The sequence below is a fragment of the Anabrus simplex genome, chromosome 1 (assembly GCF_040414725.1).
Source record: "Anabrus simplex isolate iqAnaSimp1 chromosome 1, ASM4041472v1, whole genome shotgun sequence".
NCBI classification, from domain to species: Eukaryota; Metazoa; Arthropoda; class Insecta; order Orthoptera; family Tettigoniidae; genus Anabrus; species Anabrus simplex.
This window is the reverse complement of record NC_090265.1, coordinates 746,027,644-746,044,398: the sequence shown is the minus strand read 5'-3', so window position 1 is coordinate 746,044,398 and position 16,755 is coordinate 746,027,644. Positions and strand designations below refer to the sequence as shown.

General features: G+C 39.0%; 1 protein-coding gene across 3 annotated transcripts in view; it reads right to left on the bottom strand.

Annotated features, from left to right (window-relative positions):
- The window catches only part of LOC136857479 (tRNA dimethylallyltransferase), a 1,029,479-nt gene that overhangs the window by 6,088 nt on the left and 1,006,636 nt on the right, over nt 1-16,755 (bottom strand). For all 3 annotated transcript variants that reach the window (XR_010858541.2, XM_067136153.2, XM_067136154.2), the window contains one exon: nt 15,636-15,846. Coding sequence is in view for 2 of the 3 variants with exons in the window: in XM_067136153.2 (XP_066992254.2) it covers nt 15,636-15,846 (211 nt within the window). In the remaining variant the exon portion in view is untranslated. The remainder of the gene's footprint in view (nt 1-15,635; nt 15,847-16,755) is intronic.

The window sequence follows — 16,755 nt, the reverse complement described above, 5'->3', positions numbered from 1 at the left end:
TGTTGTTTATGTTGCATAAACTTGACAATAATAGAGAGTTTAGTGATAACATGAACCAGTAATGACAAAAAATAAATTTACAAGTATTAATACAGGTTGCGGCAGAAATACCTGATGAATTTCAAACGTAAATAACTCGGCAAAACAACAAGCCATTTAAAGATTTATTGCACAGTTGGAAAGAGTAGTGTTTGCAATTTGCGTCACATACACACTATGATGATATAGATGTTGATTCCCATAGGGAATCTGAAATATTTGTTCCGAATGAGTACTAGGTTTTGAAAATAATGCCATCTAAATGCCGACCGTCCTGTTCGATGCACCTCTGAAGCCTCTCCCTGAAGTTCCACATGACTCGCTTGAGCATGTCTTGTGGTATTGCCTCAATTTCCTCAGGGATGGCAGCTTTCAGGTCATGTAGTGTTTGCAGCTTACATCAGAAGACGCAATCCTTCAAATATCCCCAGAGAAAGAAATCGCATGGGGCGAGGTCAGAGGAACGGACTGGCCATGGAACGTCACCCCGTAAGGAGATGAGACGTCCTGCAAACATTTCTCTGAGACCCATCGATGCCCTAGCTGTGTGTGCAGTGGCACCATCTTATTGGAACCACAGAGCAGGATTCCCTAAGTCGGTGAGTGTCGGCTGCAAGAAGTTGCGTAACAGCTGTACGTAACGATCCGATGATACTGTTACAGTTCTGTCCTCCTCTTCAAAAAAGTAAGGGCCTACAATTCCAAAATCAGCGACAGCACACCAAACAATAACGCGCTCGCTGTGGAGAGGTCGCTCATGGATCTGTTGAGGATTGGTTGCAGACCAGTACCAAAAATTTTGTTTATTAACGTAGCCTGACAAATGAAAGTATGCTTCATCACTTGCCAGGACACTGGTGTCAGCTGCTACAGCTTCCAGGATAGTCTCATAACTAGGGAGCGGATTTTTATGTGCTAAAAATGTGAAAAATGTTTATTTTTTATGTTCTGAAAAACTTTAAAATGTGTGATAAAAAATTGAAATTATTTTCCTTTAAATATCACATAACTACTCGCACTCAAGAAGTAAATAAGTATAATGTTTTGTATTAGAATATGGTGCTACCAAACGTGCTCCTTAAGGCAAAATGTTGTCGGTGTATTTTTGATATTCCAGAGTAGATATTATGAATGGTTATTTTTTAAAGGTAATGATTTGCTTAAATATGGCAAAAGCAACCTATCATCTTTGAAAAAATAGTACCAGTTCGTACTCACCCATCACACGCTGGAATATTAGTTGCTAGATGTAGTCTCAGAATTGCACTGAACAACAAAGGTCATCTCCAAATTGTCCATCACGAATGCATGCCGATTATCTCTAAAGAACGCCTTATACTGCGAAAACGATCGCTCCACATCATAGGAAGTCAGACGAGCATAGTTAAAGAGAGGAATGTCACCAACAATAACGCCATCAATTTCGCCAACATGAGCACCCTCTAATACATTAGAAATTGTTTGAAATCCTCTGTTTTTCCTGAACAAAGTTTGATATTTGACCTTTAACAGTCCCTGTATCTGCGAAGCCGGGAGTGAATCATTTATTTTCAACAGTGCGCACTTCCTTCACTGTTTCGGACAACAGGTTAGTGGATTTTTCAAGTATGTCTATAGTTTTACACAAGAAGCTTAGATTGGCAGATATAAACACCAAATCATTTTTCAAAGTGCTGTCTTTTAGTATCTCTTGAAGAATCTCAATTGACGACGCGTCGTTTTTATCTAGCACATTCACAATGGATGCAAAACTTTCAAAATTGTCTGTGTAGTATACCACAGTGCTAAGCCAGGTACCCCACCGCGTAACAATAGGCAGAGGAGGAAGCGCAAGATCCGAGTTTTTCTCTTTAAAGAGATCGATTCTTGAGGGTGCTTTTACGAAGACTTTTTTGCCATTAGACACTCATTTATCCACTTGAGGATACTGTGCCTGCACAGTTTCACATAACCTGTGTTTAGCATGAACAACGCAAGTTACGTGTATCATTTTCGGAAAGCTCACAGAAAGGCCTTCGGCTGCCTTTTCCGTGTAAGCTGCACTGTCAGTAAGGAAAAGCAATACATGGTCGTATTTTATACCTTTTGGCCAAAGTAAGTGCATGGCTTCATTGAATAACCTAGCTACAGTGACGTGGTTTGCAGCAAGCATTTCTTTACACGCTAGCAAATAAGAATGTTCACAAGCAGTTTTGTCATTCTTCAACACACCAACTACAACATTTCCTACTTTTCTGCCACTTGAATCAGTGGTTTTGTCAATGCTCACCCACAGTTTTTTCCTATCACATACAGCCCGAATTCTCTGTAAAGTTTCTTCGTAACATTTTGGGAGATAGTTTTTCCTTAATGTGGATTCGTCTGGAGGCTCAAAATTAATGTACTTTGTTAGGAAATTTCTCAGTCCCGGATTATTTATTTTACCAAGAGGAATGTTGGCGCAAACAAATGCTCTGCACACATCTGAATAATACTGGGAATATTTAGATGGGCCTGCATTTGAAGTAGCTGGTTCAGCTATTAGTAATTGTCGCGAACGCACACGCAAAGCAGCCGCAGTATGCTTATTTCGAGACAAATGCTGGATTACTTGAGAACGTTGATCTGCACGTACTGTTTTACCACACGGTTGGCAAAATAATACTTTTCCATCGGTAGTGAAAATGCTTTTAAATTCCACTACATATTGTTGAAGACGCGACCTTGTACTCGACTTCTCTTTTGGCATTATTTTGCACACACGCATTTACGGTGAATCACTGTTTCAATAAAAAGAATAGCAGCCGACCTTGAAGGAAATATTTCTTATAAATCCATACAAAATCACAGACCACGGGAATGATATATGGACCCGAACAGCTAACCGTACTCTTAAGAAGGATGAAATTCCACTACCTAATGGTGGGGCAATATTCTTCCGAGTCTCCCATGTCGTAACGGAATTACGTCACATTATCTCTCTGTGATTGCCTTTCGCTGATATTCTATAAACAAAACCCGAGAGGGCTGACTTATAAAGAGTTGGAATGACATCATGCAAGGAAACATCTTGTGCAGCAAATCAAATCACTGTCTAAATGTAAATGTGACCAGCAAGTTTTAGAACATATGGAGGGAAGTCCATAAATAGCCGAAACATTCAGATACATTATGTTAAATACACTGTTAAAAACAATACCGTAATCGTAAAATGAAAATATGAGCATTGTTTTATAACATAGAAGCATTTTAAATTTTATTGATCAACAAATATTGGCGATTTATGTGCTTATTATAGATTTTCTTAAAATATGTATTTACATTTTTAAAATGTGAAAATATGTGTTTTTATGTGAAATAAGATTCAGGTTTTACACTTGGGATGCACAATAGGAATAATGAACTTCGTAACTTGCGTTAAAACTTATGCAAAAAAATATGTAATTACATAAAAATCCGCTCCCTACTCATAACATGCTCTGCGGTTGGCCCAATCACATTCACTGAGTTTCTGAACACCCAACATTTTGTGCGGATGGAACTTCATGTTCAGTTGTAAAATCCTCATTACGGTGCGATCCGAGAGTCCCAGAGCACGTGAATGCCTAATCACCGAACGTTGAGGAGATTGCGTAATGGCGTGTCTCACTGCGCGGTCGGTCTCTGGTGTTCAGACGCTACAAGGCCTACTAGGCGGCTTCGTTTTCACACTTGAACCACTTTTTCTCAAACGGTTCACCCATAACAGAATGGTGTTCCTGCTCGGAACTTTCTCATGTCGACCTAAGCCAAAGTGTCTGCAAAACAAACGCTGTGTTGTGGTAACAGAGTCTGTATTTTTTAAATAAGTCTCAATCACGAAACCTTGGTGTTCACCACTCCACGCCATGCTAGCGACTGGCTGGCTGACTAGCCTGGACGAGACAATGCACGTGTTCTCCATGGCCAAGGCCAAGACCGCGCGCACCACGACAATAACACCTGTTTGAAAGCTGTGGCCAATACAACCTTTAGTTCGCTCCAATTTACTGTATGTGACATAAATGGCAAACCCTGCTCTTTTAAAATGCACAACAAAATTGTGAATGGCTTGTTGCGTTGCTGAGTTATTCACGTCTTATTCGTCAGGTATTTCTGCCACACCTTGTATAATGATAAACTTTATCTAGACTGCCGATGCTAAGTCCGTTGTCACCAAACACTATTTCAGGATTGTGGTCATGGAAAGTTTTGGGTAAAACACACTGTTCGCGGGAAGGGGAGGAGAAGCATGGCAGGGGCTGTGTGGAGCGTTGTGGATCTCTCATACTGGATGTTAAAATCGAGTATGCTGTACCATGGAGAGGAGGGGGGGAAGTAGAGCGGAGCGAGTGGGGCGTTGTGGAACTGGAGTGAGAAGAGAAGGTTATTAACCAACTTCATGTTAAAATGTAATTTTATGTAATATGGATGAATGCAAATTAATGATTTTAGATGAATAAAGTAAGGAATTGAAATAGAGACAAACTATTAAATGTTATTATTATAATAAAAGCTAATTTAATGAGTAAGTGTTGTCCAGATGTTATGTGAGTAGAGCGAAGGGGGGGAATTTTTTAAATGTGTATGGTCATTTAGGTTAGTTACATTAGAATTTTTTGCAATGTAAATTTCGATTGCTTCCTTCATATTCAAAAATTTACTTTTATTTTCGATGTGTAAAATTTTTAGATCTGTGTTGATGTCTGTGAAATGGTGCGAACAGTCGTATATTTGCTCTTCGAAGTCTGAATGCCAATTATATCTGATCATGTTTTTGTGTTCTTTGCATCTTGTGTGGAAATTACGTTTCTTTTGACCTATATATGTGGCATTGCAATTAGGTTCTTGGCACTTGAGTTCATATACTCCTGACTTTGAGAAAGGGTCTTTTTTGTTTAGGTTGCACTTGCTGGTGTGTCTCTGTAGTGTGTTCGTTCTAAAGGCTACTTTTAAACCTTGTTTCTTGAAAATATTAGTAACTTCATATTTCTTGTTAACGTAGTTGAGAACCACGTATTTTTCTTTGCCATGTGTGGTGGATTCCCGGTGATTTTTCTTATATTTATCTAATAGTATATCTATTGTGCCAGGAGGGTGGTTGTTTTCTTTTGTGATTTGTTTAATGATTTGCATATCTTCATTGAAATCCAGTGTGCTCATTGGTATGGAAATAGCTCTGGGTATCATTGTATTCAGTCCTGCTATTTTGTATGTGTATGGCTCATTGTCAATAGTGTGCTACGTCTGAGTGGGCTTTCTCTGAACTTTGTAAGATAGGTTGTCATTATTTCTGTTGAGTGTGATGTCTTCATAATTTATTTTCTTGTTAGTTTCTGGCTCCATTATGAAACTGATGGACCTGTGTAAGGAATTTAGTGTGTTTAATAACTGCTGTGCATTAGTGATGTCATTATCATATATGCATATGACGTCATCCACGTATCTGCTCCAGCGATCGAAGAAATCTTCTTAATGGGCCAGCATTCAAAAGGAAGTTATTCACCTGATAACGGTAAACCCATGGCTAACCCTTCTTTTTGGCAACAGATTTTGTAATTGAATGCAAAACAATTTTGGTGTAGTGTTGTTCTAAGAAGGCTAATAATTTCTTTGATTTCTTGTAGAGAAGTATTTTCTCTCATAAGATTTTCGATAATTGTAATGAATCCATCTATTGGTATGTTGGTGTACATGTTAGCGATGTCAAAGGATATCTCTGTTATTTTAAGTTTATTTAGTTCTTTAATTAGTTCTAGGCAGTTTTTAATTGATCTGTCTTCTTTAAGTGAAATTTTTCTTTTAGAATTAGGTTGAGTTGTTTGCTTAAATTGTAACTTGGCGCATCATTAAAATTTACGATTGGTCTAATGGGACATGACTGTTTGTGTATTTTGGGGAGAGCTCTTAGTGTGGGGAGTTTGGGTTTTTTGATAGTGAGGCTTTGTTTTTCTTGTTTTATGTTTCCTTGATTGCTTGTTTTATTTCATTTTGAAATTTATATGTAGGTCATGTTGTAATTGTTGAATACTGTTGAGGTTGATAAATTCTATTGTTTTTTCTATGTACTCATCTTTCTTCATTATGATTGTTGTGTTACCTTTATCCACTTTCCTGACTGTACCGGAGGGACACCCACCCCGTACATTTAAATTACGCGCCTTTGACAAGGCCATCTACAACTTGGCCATCAAACGGTTTGATACAAGAAGTTTGGACATTTTTCGACAGATGTCTCTACTATCAACTTAGATGTGCCCTCTGAGGTGAAGATGAACTATTAATTTTCCAAGTAATTTTGTGTATCAGGGTTTCCTAAACTGAATTGTTTATAGTTTGTTTTTGGTATTCAAAAGTTATCAACACTTCTATCCAGGGATTTTTTTTCTGGCGGAACGCAGCGGAACGGCGTTCTGGAACCTCTTTGTGGATACAAATCTCTAAAAAAATATTTAGACTTCAAATATGATTATTTTTTCAGGTTAAGGAATTTTTAAAATATTATTTTTACTGTTCCCGCGCTAAATGACCTTAATTGAAAAGGAAATATCACATATCGCCTTGTTATTTCGAGAATCGAAATCAATCGAAATCGAAAACATTCTTCTGGTTTGTGGGCAGCATGGATATATGGTATTTGTTCTTGTTCTTTCTTTGCTCACTTTGTAGCTATTTTGTATATTGGTCCCAGTTGTAGTTACGTTTCATCTGGATTGCCCTCAATATAGAGTACTGTTGTTCGTTGATGTAGAAAATTGCCTGTGTTTGTTGCATTCTCAGCCATAGTTTGTACTACTTCTTACGTGGCAATAGACATAACCTAAATCTGTCGACCACGAGGCGAGAATGAAAAGAATTTCAGAATATTTTTATGTGCCTACCACCAAACCAAACCAAACCAAACCCCATGGCACTACAGCCCATGAAGGGCCTTGGCCTACCGAGCAACCGCTGCTCAGCCCGAAGGCCTGCAGATTACGAGGTGTCATGTGGTCAGCATGACGAATCCTCTCAGCCGTTATTCTTGGCTTTCTAGACCGGGGCCGCTATCTCACCGTCAGATAGCTTCTCAATTCTAATCACGTAGGCTGAGTGGACCTCAAACCAGCCCTCAGGTCCAGGTAAAAATCCCCGACCTGGCCGGGAATTGAACCTGGGGCCTCCGAGTAAGGGCAGGGATGCTACCCCTAAACCACAGGGGCCGGCGTGCCTACCACTAGTCGTAAAAATTGCCCAAGCAGTTTGTCAGTCCATCAAGCTGGAGTATCATCAAACTCAAGTGTGGAACTTGAAACAACAGATGTGTCAACGAGTTCCATAACGGTCTGTAAAGTTCAAAGTGAATTTCAAAGTCTGTGGCCTAGATGTTGGACTGTAGAACAAAAGAACAATTTTATAAAGAAAAATGATTGGTTGTATTTTCATGACGGCAACTTAGGTTGCTCAGTGGGCAAAAATGTTGGAAGTTTAGGTGTACAGAAGAATGTGGGTATGTGACTATAAAAAGAGTGGATAAACTGTGAAATTGTGTCTTATGGAGAAAATCGTAAAAAGAAGCTAACATCTCTCAGGAAAATGATTTTTGACCACAAAGAAAGTGGTGGACATAAAAGTGCTAATAAAATAACTGAAGAAGGGAAAAAAGAAAAACTTGAGAGAGAGAAAAGGAAATTACTTGTACAGTATTTCGTACTGCTTGTAAGGTGTCAAAAAAGAACTAGTCTTTCTACCATTTTGAAACTGAAATTGATTTAAAAGAATTGAACGGGATTGATATGGGGAGAATTTTGCATTCAAGTAATGCCTGTATAAATATAGTAAACCACATTGGCAGTGAAATGAGAACAAGATTGATAAAAAATGTACTTGATTCAAAGAGCAAGTGTTCTCTCTTATTCTTGATGAATCAACTACTCTAAGTCAAAAGTATGTTCTGATAGTATATGTTCGCGCCTACAATGAAGAAATAAAAATGGCAGAACCGGTCAACCTTTTCATTGATTTAATTGAGTTAGATGACATAACAGCAAATGGAATTTATAAAAGATTGATGTCTTCTATAGGAGCACTAGGGTTCGCAGAAGATTTTCTGAAGGAAATTTAATTTCGCTGACGTGTGATGGTGCCGCAGTAATGTTTAGAGTACGTGGAGGAGTTTCAAAACTTTTCAAAGACAGATTTCCTGCCATTGTTTTGTGGCATTGTGCTAGCCATAGACTGGAGTTATCAGTACATGATGTTGTGAAAGAGGTTTCTGGCATCAATAGATTTAAGAGTTTTATGGACAAATTATATGTCATGTATCATGCCTCTCCAAAGAATGCAAGGCAGCTCCAGTCATGTGCAGCTACACTGGAGATGCAGATTTTAAAAATTGGAAGAATTCTGTCCACAAGGTGGGTTGCATCCTGCTATAGAACTGTTTTGGCTGTTTGGCAGGATTTTGAAGCACTGGTATGTCATTTTGAAAGAGGTAAATCAGAAGATGGTTGTGACAGAAAGGAAAAATGCACTTATGAAGGTCTTCACAGGAAAATAACATCTGTGGAATTTATTTTGGATCTGGGATTAATTTGCGATGCTTTGCAAGAACTGTCTGAACTAAGCTTAGATCTGCCAGAGAGAAATCTTTACAAAGCCCACAGCAAGATTGAGTGTCTTGTTGATATTTGTGAGAAGAGGTCTGTCCCAGGGCCTTTCTATCAGAAAGCTCTTGAGGCAACTGCAAATCTACAGTTTAAGGGTGTTCCATTGCATAAAAAAAACAGAATTTATGATCCACCAATCTCCCCAAATGCTTTCTATGAACAACTTAAAACTTCTCTACAGAAAAGATTACTTTCCGAAGAAGACACTGAACTGTCAAGATGTGCAACAGTTCTGGATTTTAAGAATTAAGAATTAGCCAGCAAACTCAAGAGAAAATATTCTGTATGGAGAAGCAGAAACAGGCACACTGGCAAGAAGATTCCAAGTGAATGAAAGAGAAGCTATTCGAGCCTTCAGAGATCATCTGAAATTCAGAGAAGAAATGCCCAGCGAACTTTCTCAGGTTTGCAGGACTCTCAACACAATAGCTATACCGGTATCTTCAGGTGAGTGTGAAAGGGGATTTTATCAGATGAACTTGATTGTGACTACAGAAAGATCATCTTTGACAGTGAAAACCATTACCTCATTACTATTTATAAGAATTGTTGGACCTCCTTTGACGGTATTTGATCCAACGAAGTATGTCAAAACTTGGTTGTTACAGGGTCGTCATTCAGCCATGGATACAAAAAGCAAGACCAGAAAACGAACTGAGGAGGATGATGACATATAAAAAATTTGGAAATTGTTTTGAATTCAGTGTAAGCAGATTTTGATGAAAATTACATGCTTTGTATAGATAAGAAAAGTGTTTTTCCACCAATCAATACAAAATTTATTTTAAATAGATTAAACTAGTACCGGTCAATACGGAAAATGAAATTTATAAATAATAATTACATGGTTTCTTAAATGTTCGGTAAATCCCATGTCTTCTTCTTCCTTAACCCTTTTTGCTCGTGTGTCGACCTGAGGTCGACAGCCATCATTTAGCGTTATAGCTTGACACAATGTTTCGCCTTTCGTTGATAGAACTAGAGTACTGGTAGCTATTTTTTACTGATTGGTTGATAACGTCTATTGTCCATCATCAGTGTTCTGCCATACGGCAGGTCTTCACATGGCAGCTCTCCACGCAATCCTGTCTCTTGCCACCCTCTTTGTTTCCTTATACTTGTATTCTATCCTGATACTGTCCAGCATCTGATATCTTCTCCGTCCTCTTTGTCTTTTTCCATTTACCATTCCTTCTATAGCATCTATAAGCAAGCAATCTCTCCTCATCCAATGACCAATCCAATTGTGCTTTCTCTTCTTGATTACTTTTAATATATTTCTCTCTTCCCCAACTCTTCTCAGGACTTCTTCATTCTTTACTTTTTCTATCCATTGTATACTTTCCATTCTCCTCCAAATCCACATCTCAAATGCTTCCAGTCTTCTTTCGTCTTCTTTTCTCAATGTCCAAGTCTCAGCTCCATACAGTCCCATGCTCGGTACAAAGCACTTCACGAATCGCTTCCTCAAGTCTCTATCCATGCCCCCACAAAAAAGTCTGCTCTTCTTATTAAATGCTTCCTTCACAATCGCAATACGAGTTTTCACCTCTCGACTGCACCTCATGTCCTCTGTTATTACACTTCCCAAGTATTTGAAAGCATATTTTCCATGAGACAAACAAATTTGCCGAAATGAAAATACAGCAAAATACTCCACTTCAGGAGAGCTCTATCTGGTAATCTTGGAGAGCTGTGACTTTAGAAGAGCTGAAGGCATTTATTGCTGTAATTATCAACGTGGGGATGAACAGTAAGGCAGAAATGCAGGATTATTTTAGTGAAGACTGGTTGGATAAGCAAGCAGGGCTCCATCCAAGCTTTTGCTTTGAACGCTTCCACACACTCAAGACATACCATTAAGAAAGTGAAAAACATTATTTTGTGTCATGTAAATACCGTACATTCATTAATTTTGTAGTTCATTCCTGTATATATTGTTACAACCTGTACTTAATACTAGGTTTTAAAATTAGAAGAATACTGACAGAAATAAAATACGAGTTGGGAGAAATCAGGACTTACAAATAATTCGAGTGGAAAGGGTTAATTTCCCTCCTGTGAGTTCCGGCACCTCTTTTTCCAGAAAAAGAGCCCTCCTCCTATCTCTTCCTGCCAACTTAATGTGTTGGCCAATTAGAAATTTTGTACATTTATTTCAGTAACCAATAAGAAATGTTTGATATTTATTAAATTAACCAATAGAGATTGTGGGTGTATCAGGGTTTTGACCCAGAGAAATCTGGAACCTTCCTCTCTGCTATAAAAGCTGGGACATTTTGGGCCATGTTATCTTTGTGATCGTTCCAGTCTAGAGTGTGTTCGTACCGGAGGCAGAGAGAAAAGGCTGCCTTGTCCATCTTCGGGAGGCCCATCAGCTCAAGGTAATGACAGACTATTCATAAACATGTAATAGTCTCTGAAAGATAGTCCGAGGGGAATGTTCCAAACTTTAGTAATGTAACTTTTATTTTTTCAATGTAAATTTCAAACCTCAAATGTAAATTTCAAGTAAGTCTGAGGACTCTAGTCTAAAATAGGAAATAAATACCCTCTTGTATTCCCCTTCAACTTGGTGTTGAGGTGACTACGATTTGGTAACCTTTAAAATCTATCTAGTAATTTCTGTAACATAAAGATTTCTCTCCATCTAATCACTTCGTACTGTAAGCCCCCATAGGGCTTTAAATTATTTCATGTGAATTAAAACAAGAGTGCTAGTGTTAGCCTCTTACCATTTTTTTTAATTTTCGGCTTGTAACGTTCTTTTCTTTTTTTCAATAAGGCCATGTAGAATGGGTACTTATTACCCCTGTTGAAGTTAAATTCTAGTCTTCTATTTTCTATATAAATTCGACTGTTGACCGTATAAGACAGTGAAGACTGTTGTTTTCTCCTAGGTAATTGTGTGGAGTAAAAGTTGCTCAGTCTCCTAGAGGAATTATTGAATGGAGCAGTGGTTGCTCTTGTCACTGTTGTACACTGACTTAGCAAATGTCATGGGATAGTCACCTAATAGCATGTGGGGCCTCCTCTGGCCCTGCGAACTGCAGTGAGACGCTGTGGAAGTGAGTCGACAAGTCCCTGGTAGTCCTCTGGACATCCCAGATATGCTCGATAGGGTTCATATCGGGGATCCTGGATGGCCATGGCAGTCGTTGGACCTCCGCTGCATGTTCCTGGAACCATTCCCGGGCGACATGGGAGCGATGTGGTGGCACGTTATCATCTTGAAACACCGCAGAACCGTCTGGGTGCTGGAAGGCCAAAAATGGGTGGGGATGGTCTCCAAGCAGCTCAACATACCGTGTACCATTCAAAGTCTCTTCCAGAACAACTAGGGGGCCCATTCCATAACAGGAAAATGTACCCCAGACCATAACAGAGACACCAGCGCCCTGCACCACACCTTCGAGGCAGGCGGGATAAATATAATCCATCAAATCGCTCGTAGCAACGGATATTCCAACAGATTTATTAATAGAATGATAAATAAAGTGAAAAATGAACCTAAAACAACTTTAATTAAAGAGCGAAAAGAGAAAAAGAAATTCGTAGTTCTAACTTTTCGAAATAAGCACTCTTATCAACTTGCTAAAATTTTCAGGAAAAAGAACATCAATGTCACATACAAAACGGATAATAATACTAATAAGATAATTTTCAATTCAGATAAAATAGAGAATAAATGTATATTTAATAAATCAGGAATTTACAAATTAACATGCCAAACTTGTAAACAACGATACATAGGACAGTCTGGAAGAAGTTTGGCTATAAGGTACAAAGAACACGTTAATGCGGTCAAACATAAAAGATATTCGGCAATGGGAGAACATATGGTTGAAATGAATCATAAATTTACAGACATTTCCAATGACATGAAATTATTACATTCAACCAAAAAGGGAAAACTGATGAATATTTTGGAAAATTTAGAAATTTACCTTACACAAAAATGTAATTCTGAATCAAGTTTAAATGAGAAAAGTACAGAAGATAACCCACTGTTTAGGCTAGCATATAATCATTTAAGGAACAAAAAGAAGAAGAAAAGAAGAAAAACTTGAAGATCCTAAATTTGTATAGTGTTCTCATTCAGTTCAACCAAAATTGTATGTATTGATCATTTTTATAATATTTCATAAGTTCTCTTTACTCTTTGATATGATGTATTAGGACACAATACTCCTTCAAATTGTAAAACAAAAGATTGTGTCATATTGTGTTATTCTTTGATCTAACCACTGATGAAGGGAATGGTTGAGATTTCCCGAAACATGTATGGTTTAATTAATAATGTTTCTTTCATTTAATGAGTGTATTGATCAAGGCGGATTTAAATGAACTATTATAAATAGTTATATTATACATTCAGACCAGTCAACACGGACCAAACACAATATTAACCTATCATGGTTAAGTTTATTAACAGCAGGCGGGATCCATCGCTTCATGTGGTCTGCGCCATACACGGTGCCTCCCATCGGCATGGTGCAGTTGAAATCATGATTCGTCCGACCATATCACGTTACGCCATTGTTCCAGTGTCCATCCCTGGTGACTGGCGACAAATGCGCGTCGTCGTGCCCGATGACGTTGGGTTAACAGTGGCACCCGTGTGCGGCGCCGGCTCCCATACCCCATAGAACCCATGTTCCTACCGATTGTCCACTGGGAGACGTGGCTAGCACGGCCTGTGTTGCATTGAGCCGTGATTTGTTGCACGGTTGCCCGTCTGTCACTATTGACAATCCGTCTCATATGTCGCCGGTCACGGTCATCGAGGGTGGCTGGTCGGCCGGTCGTTCGTCTGTTGTGGACGGTGACACCCGCATTCAACCATTCACGATACACCCTGGACACGGTTGATCGTGTGAAGCCGAATTCCCGCACCACTTCCGAAATCGCACTTCCCATCCGTCGGGCACCGACTACCATACCCCGTTCGAACGATGTCAGCTCACGACGACGTTCCATGTTACACCTGTCACATGCACAGCCACTGCTCACAAGATCTCCTATACAACTGCCGCTGGCACAGGGGGCGTGTGGTGCGCAGACAATACACCTGCGCACCAGTGCTCCGCTATCCCATGACATTTGCTCAGTCAGTGTAAATTGGGAGCTTCAAGCTGTTAAATGATTATTCTAGATTGTATTTTGAGCTCACGAACTAAATATGTACCTGAGTATGTGTTATTGTCTAGCAATGTTTAAATTTTGAAAAGATAAGGAAAAAACGAAAAGAAAGAAAACAAATTCCTAATTTTAAAGTTTTTAAATCAAAATTTGATCTGTCTCTATCCACCCATTCATGCCCGCACCTTCTTTCACCTCTGCGTTCCATGGTATCCCCGTAACAGTAACGACAAGGTTGTCGTTTTAAATTTTGATCTTAACTGTTTTTAATGCCGAGTATTGAGTGACACAATTCGGTTGTTTGTTGGAATTTTCTTGTGAGATTATTTTTAGTGCTTCGTTGGTGGCTACGTTTTTTATTATTTTTCTCTTTTTTTTTTTTTTTTTTTTTTTTTGCTTTACGTCGCACCGAGACAGATAGGTCTTATGACGACGATGGGATAGGAAAAGCCTAGGAGTTGGAAGGAAGCGACCGTGGCCTTAATTAAGGTACAGCCCCAGCATTTGCCTGATGTGAAAATAGGAAACCACAGAAAACCATCTTCAGGGCTGCCGACAGTCGGATATGAACCTACTATCTCCCGGATGCAAGCTCACAGCCGCGTGCCCCTGACCATACGGCCAACTCGCCCGGTATTATTTCTCCTTGTGGAGAGGGCATTTTGTCGCTAGCAATTTCTACGTCAGTGATGAGCTGTTTTATGTTGTTTTTGTTGTGTCATTCCTGGCAACTGAATTTGAGACCTTTCTCTAGCAGATTTATTTCATTCTTTGAAAAGATAGTGTGTGATCTGTTAATTAATCTAGGGTGAAAATTAGCGAGTTTATTGTGGTTATTGTTTTCTGGATTGTTTCTGTTTAATCATTAGGTTACGTATTTTATTGGCAATGATCTTCTGTTTCCGAATTTCTTCTTCTTTAATGTAATCGTGTAAAAAGTTTGAGTAGGACGTCCATTGTGTGTGGTGCCAGAAGCTCCTTAGGTTTAAATGGATGCGTGGAATTTGTTTGTTGATTTCCTATTTCTTTATGTACGCAAATTTAATTTTGTTTCTGATCCATAATATTGTGATCGAGATGTTGATATTTTAGCCGAAGTTGTTGTGGGTTTAGCTTTTATGTATATGTACTTAGGAACGAGCTTTAATTCTAAACATTTCGTATTAAATGTAGTTGATTTGTCAATGTTCATGATTTTGATTTTAAGTGATTTGAGTTTTTTGGCTTCGTAATTTGCCTGACTGGTCGGAATCATGGTGTGGAAAGCTATTCGATATGACAACAGAATGGATTTGGTACTTGTTGAAGGGAGATAAAAAGCTCGCCAGTATGTGGCAAGAATGGTAAACCCTGTTGTCATACCCTTCATGACGAGGGTACCTGCAGGATAATGCAAGAGCCCACACTTCAGATGAAGAATGTATGGATCCTTGACTGGCCTGACCGATTCCCTGATTTGTCCGAGATGTGATGGGAAAATGTATACGGCCATACCAGCTTCCAGCCAGCAAACTTCACGAAGTGACACAACATGTGTTTCAGGCATGGCAAGAAATCCCTCAATATGTCATTTGGGAGCTGTTTGCTTCCATGCCAGACCGAATACCGTGGGAATCATACCTCATACTAATAATGATGGTGATGGACAGTTCCGAATCGGCTGAAAGTTTAATCATTTAATACGTGTTATGTGATGAACACATCTCCACAAACTTTGATAAATATCGGAATGGTACTTCATGGTGTAACATTTTCTATTTCCACTAGTGTATAATTTGATATTCTACAAAACTTAGCGTAAGAACACACCTGCCTGTCGCGCTGACGTAAGAAGCGATTTGTGACCCAGCGCAGCTGTTTCCTAGAGTATCTTCTGGTCACCAGCTTGAGTTGGTCGAGGGCTTCTTTGAACAACTTCTGGGCATACTCGGAGTTTCTTTCACTGGGATCTAGCATCAGGTACTTATGGAACTCCTTGAAGCCGATGGACTGAAAGATGCCCTTGGTGTAGTCAGCTTCCCTGAGCAGAAAAATACAACATATGTTCATGACTTCTTCCATTCTCAAACTTAATAATTCCTTACATTGGGTCACAATGATAACTGCTGACCGAATAAGTTCCTTTAAATGGAATATTATATACTTTCCACCATTTAACACTTAAATGTATTATGTTATTATTCAAATACTACTTGCAATTCGCCTGATTTACCAAAAAGACTGCTCATTTCCCTTTTCTCCTCCCTTTATAAGATTCTGTCCAGAAAGGTTTTCCTGTTGCTTGACCAAGCCTTTCCAGGTTATTACCGAAATCCTCTCACAACTCTTTTCTTGAATTCAACGACTATTTGCTTCACTCTGTTTCTTTCATCTACTGTACGTACAATTCCCTGTCTTCATCAGCCCTTGTTTGAATCCATTTCTAATACGCATTCTTTATATGTTCACTTTTTCCACAGTTGTTCCTAGGCAGTCCCTTGCACAGAGTCCCTGTACACCACTACATCCTGAACCTGCTTACTGTTCATTGTTTGGACATATCATATCCATGAAGTTCTATCCAGTTTCCTCGTCCTGGAAATGTTCTATCTTCATTCGTCTGCAGGCAGATTTTACGTTCTCTACCCTAGTTCACTACACATCGGTTAGTGGTGTGTGTGATGGAAATATCGGCACATTCCTAACAGAGTTCTTGAATTCGAAGTCGGTTATGATATTGCAACTGTACACCTAAAGCCACAATCAGGTTAATTTCTACGACCGATGAAAGGCTTAGAAAAACCGTTGAAACAAATGGAGAACAAAGAGAGTCGTGTATCTATATTAAAATAAACCGATTCTTGAAGACAAGGAAAGTTTGAAATTAGCAGTTGACATTGAGTGTACCGTACTTAAACAGTGGACTTGTGAGCGAAGCCAGCAGAAATGA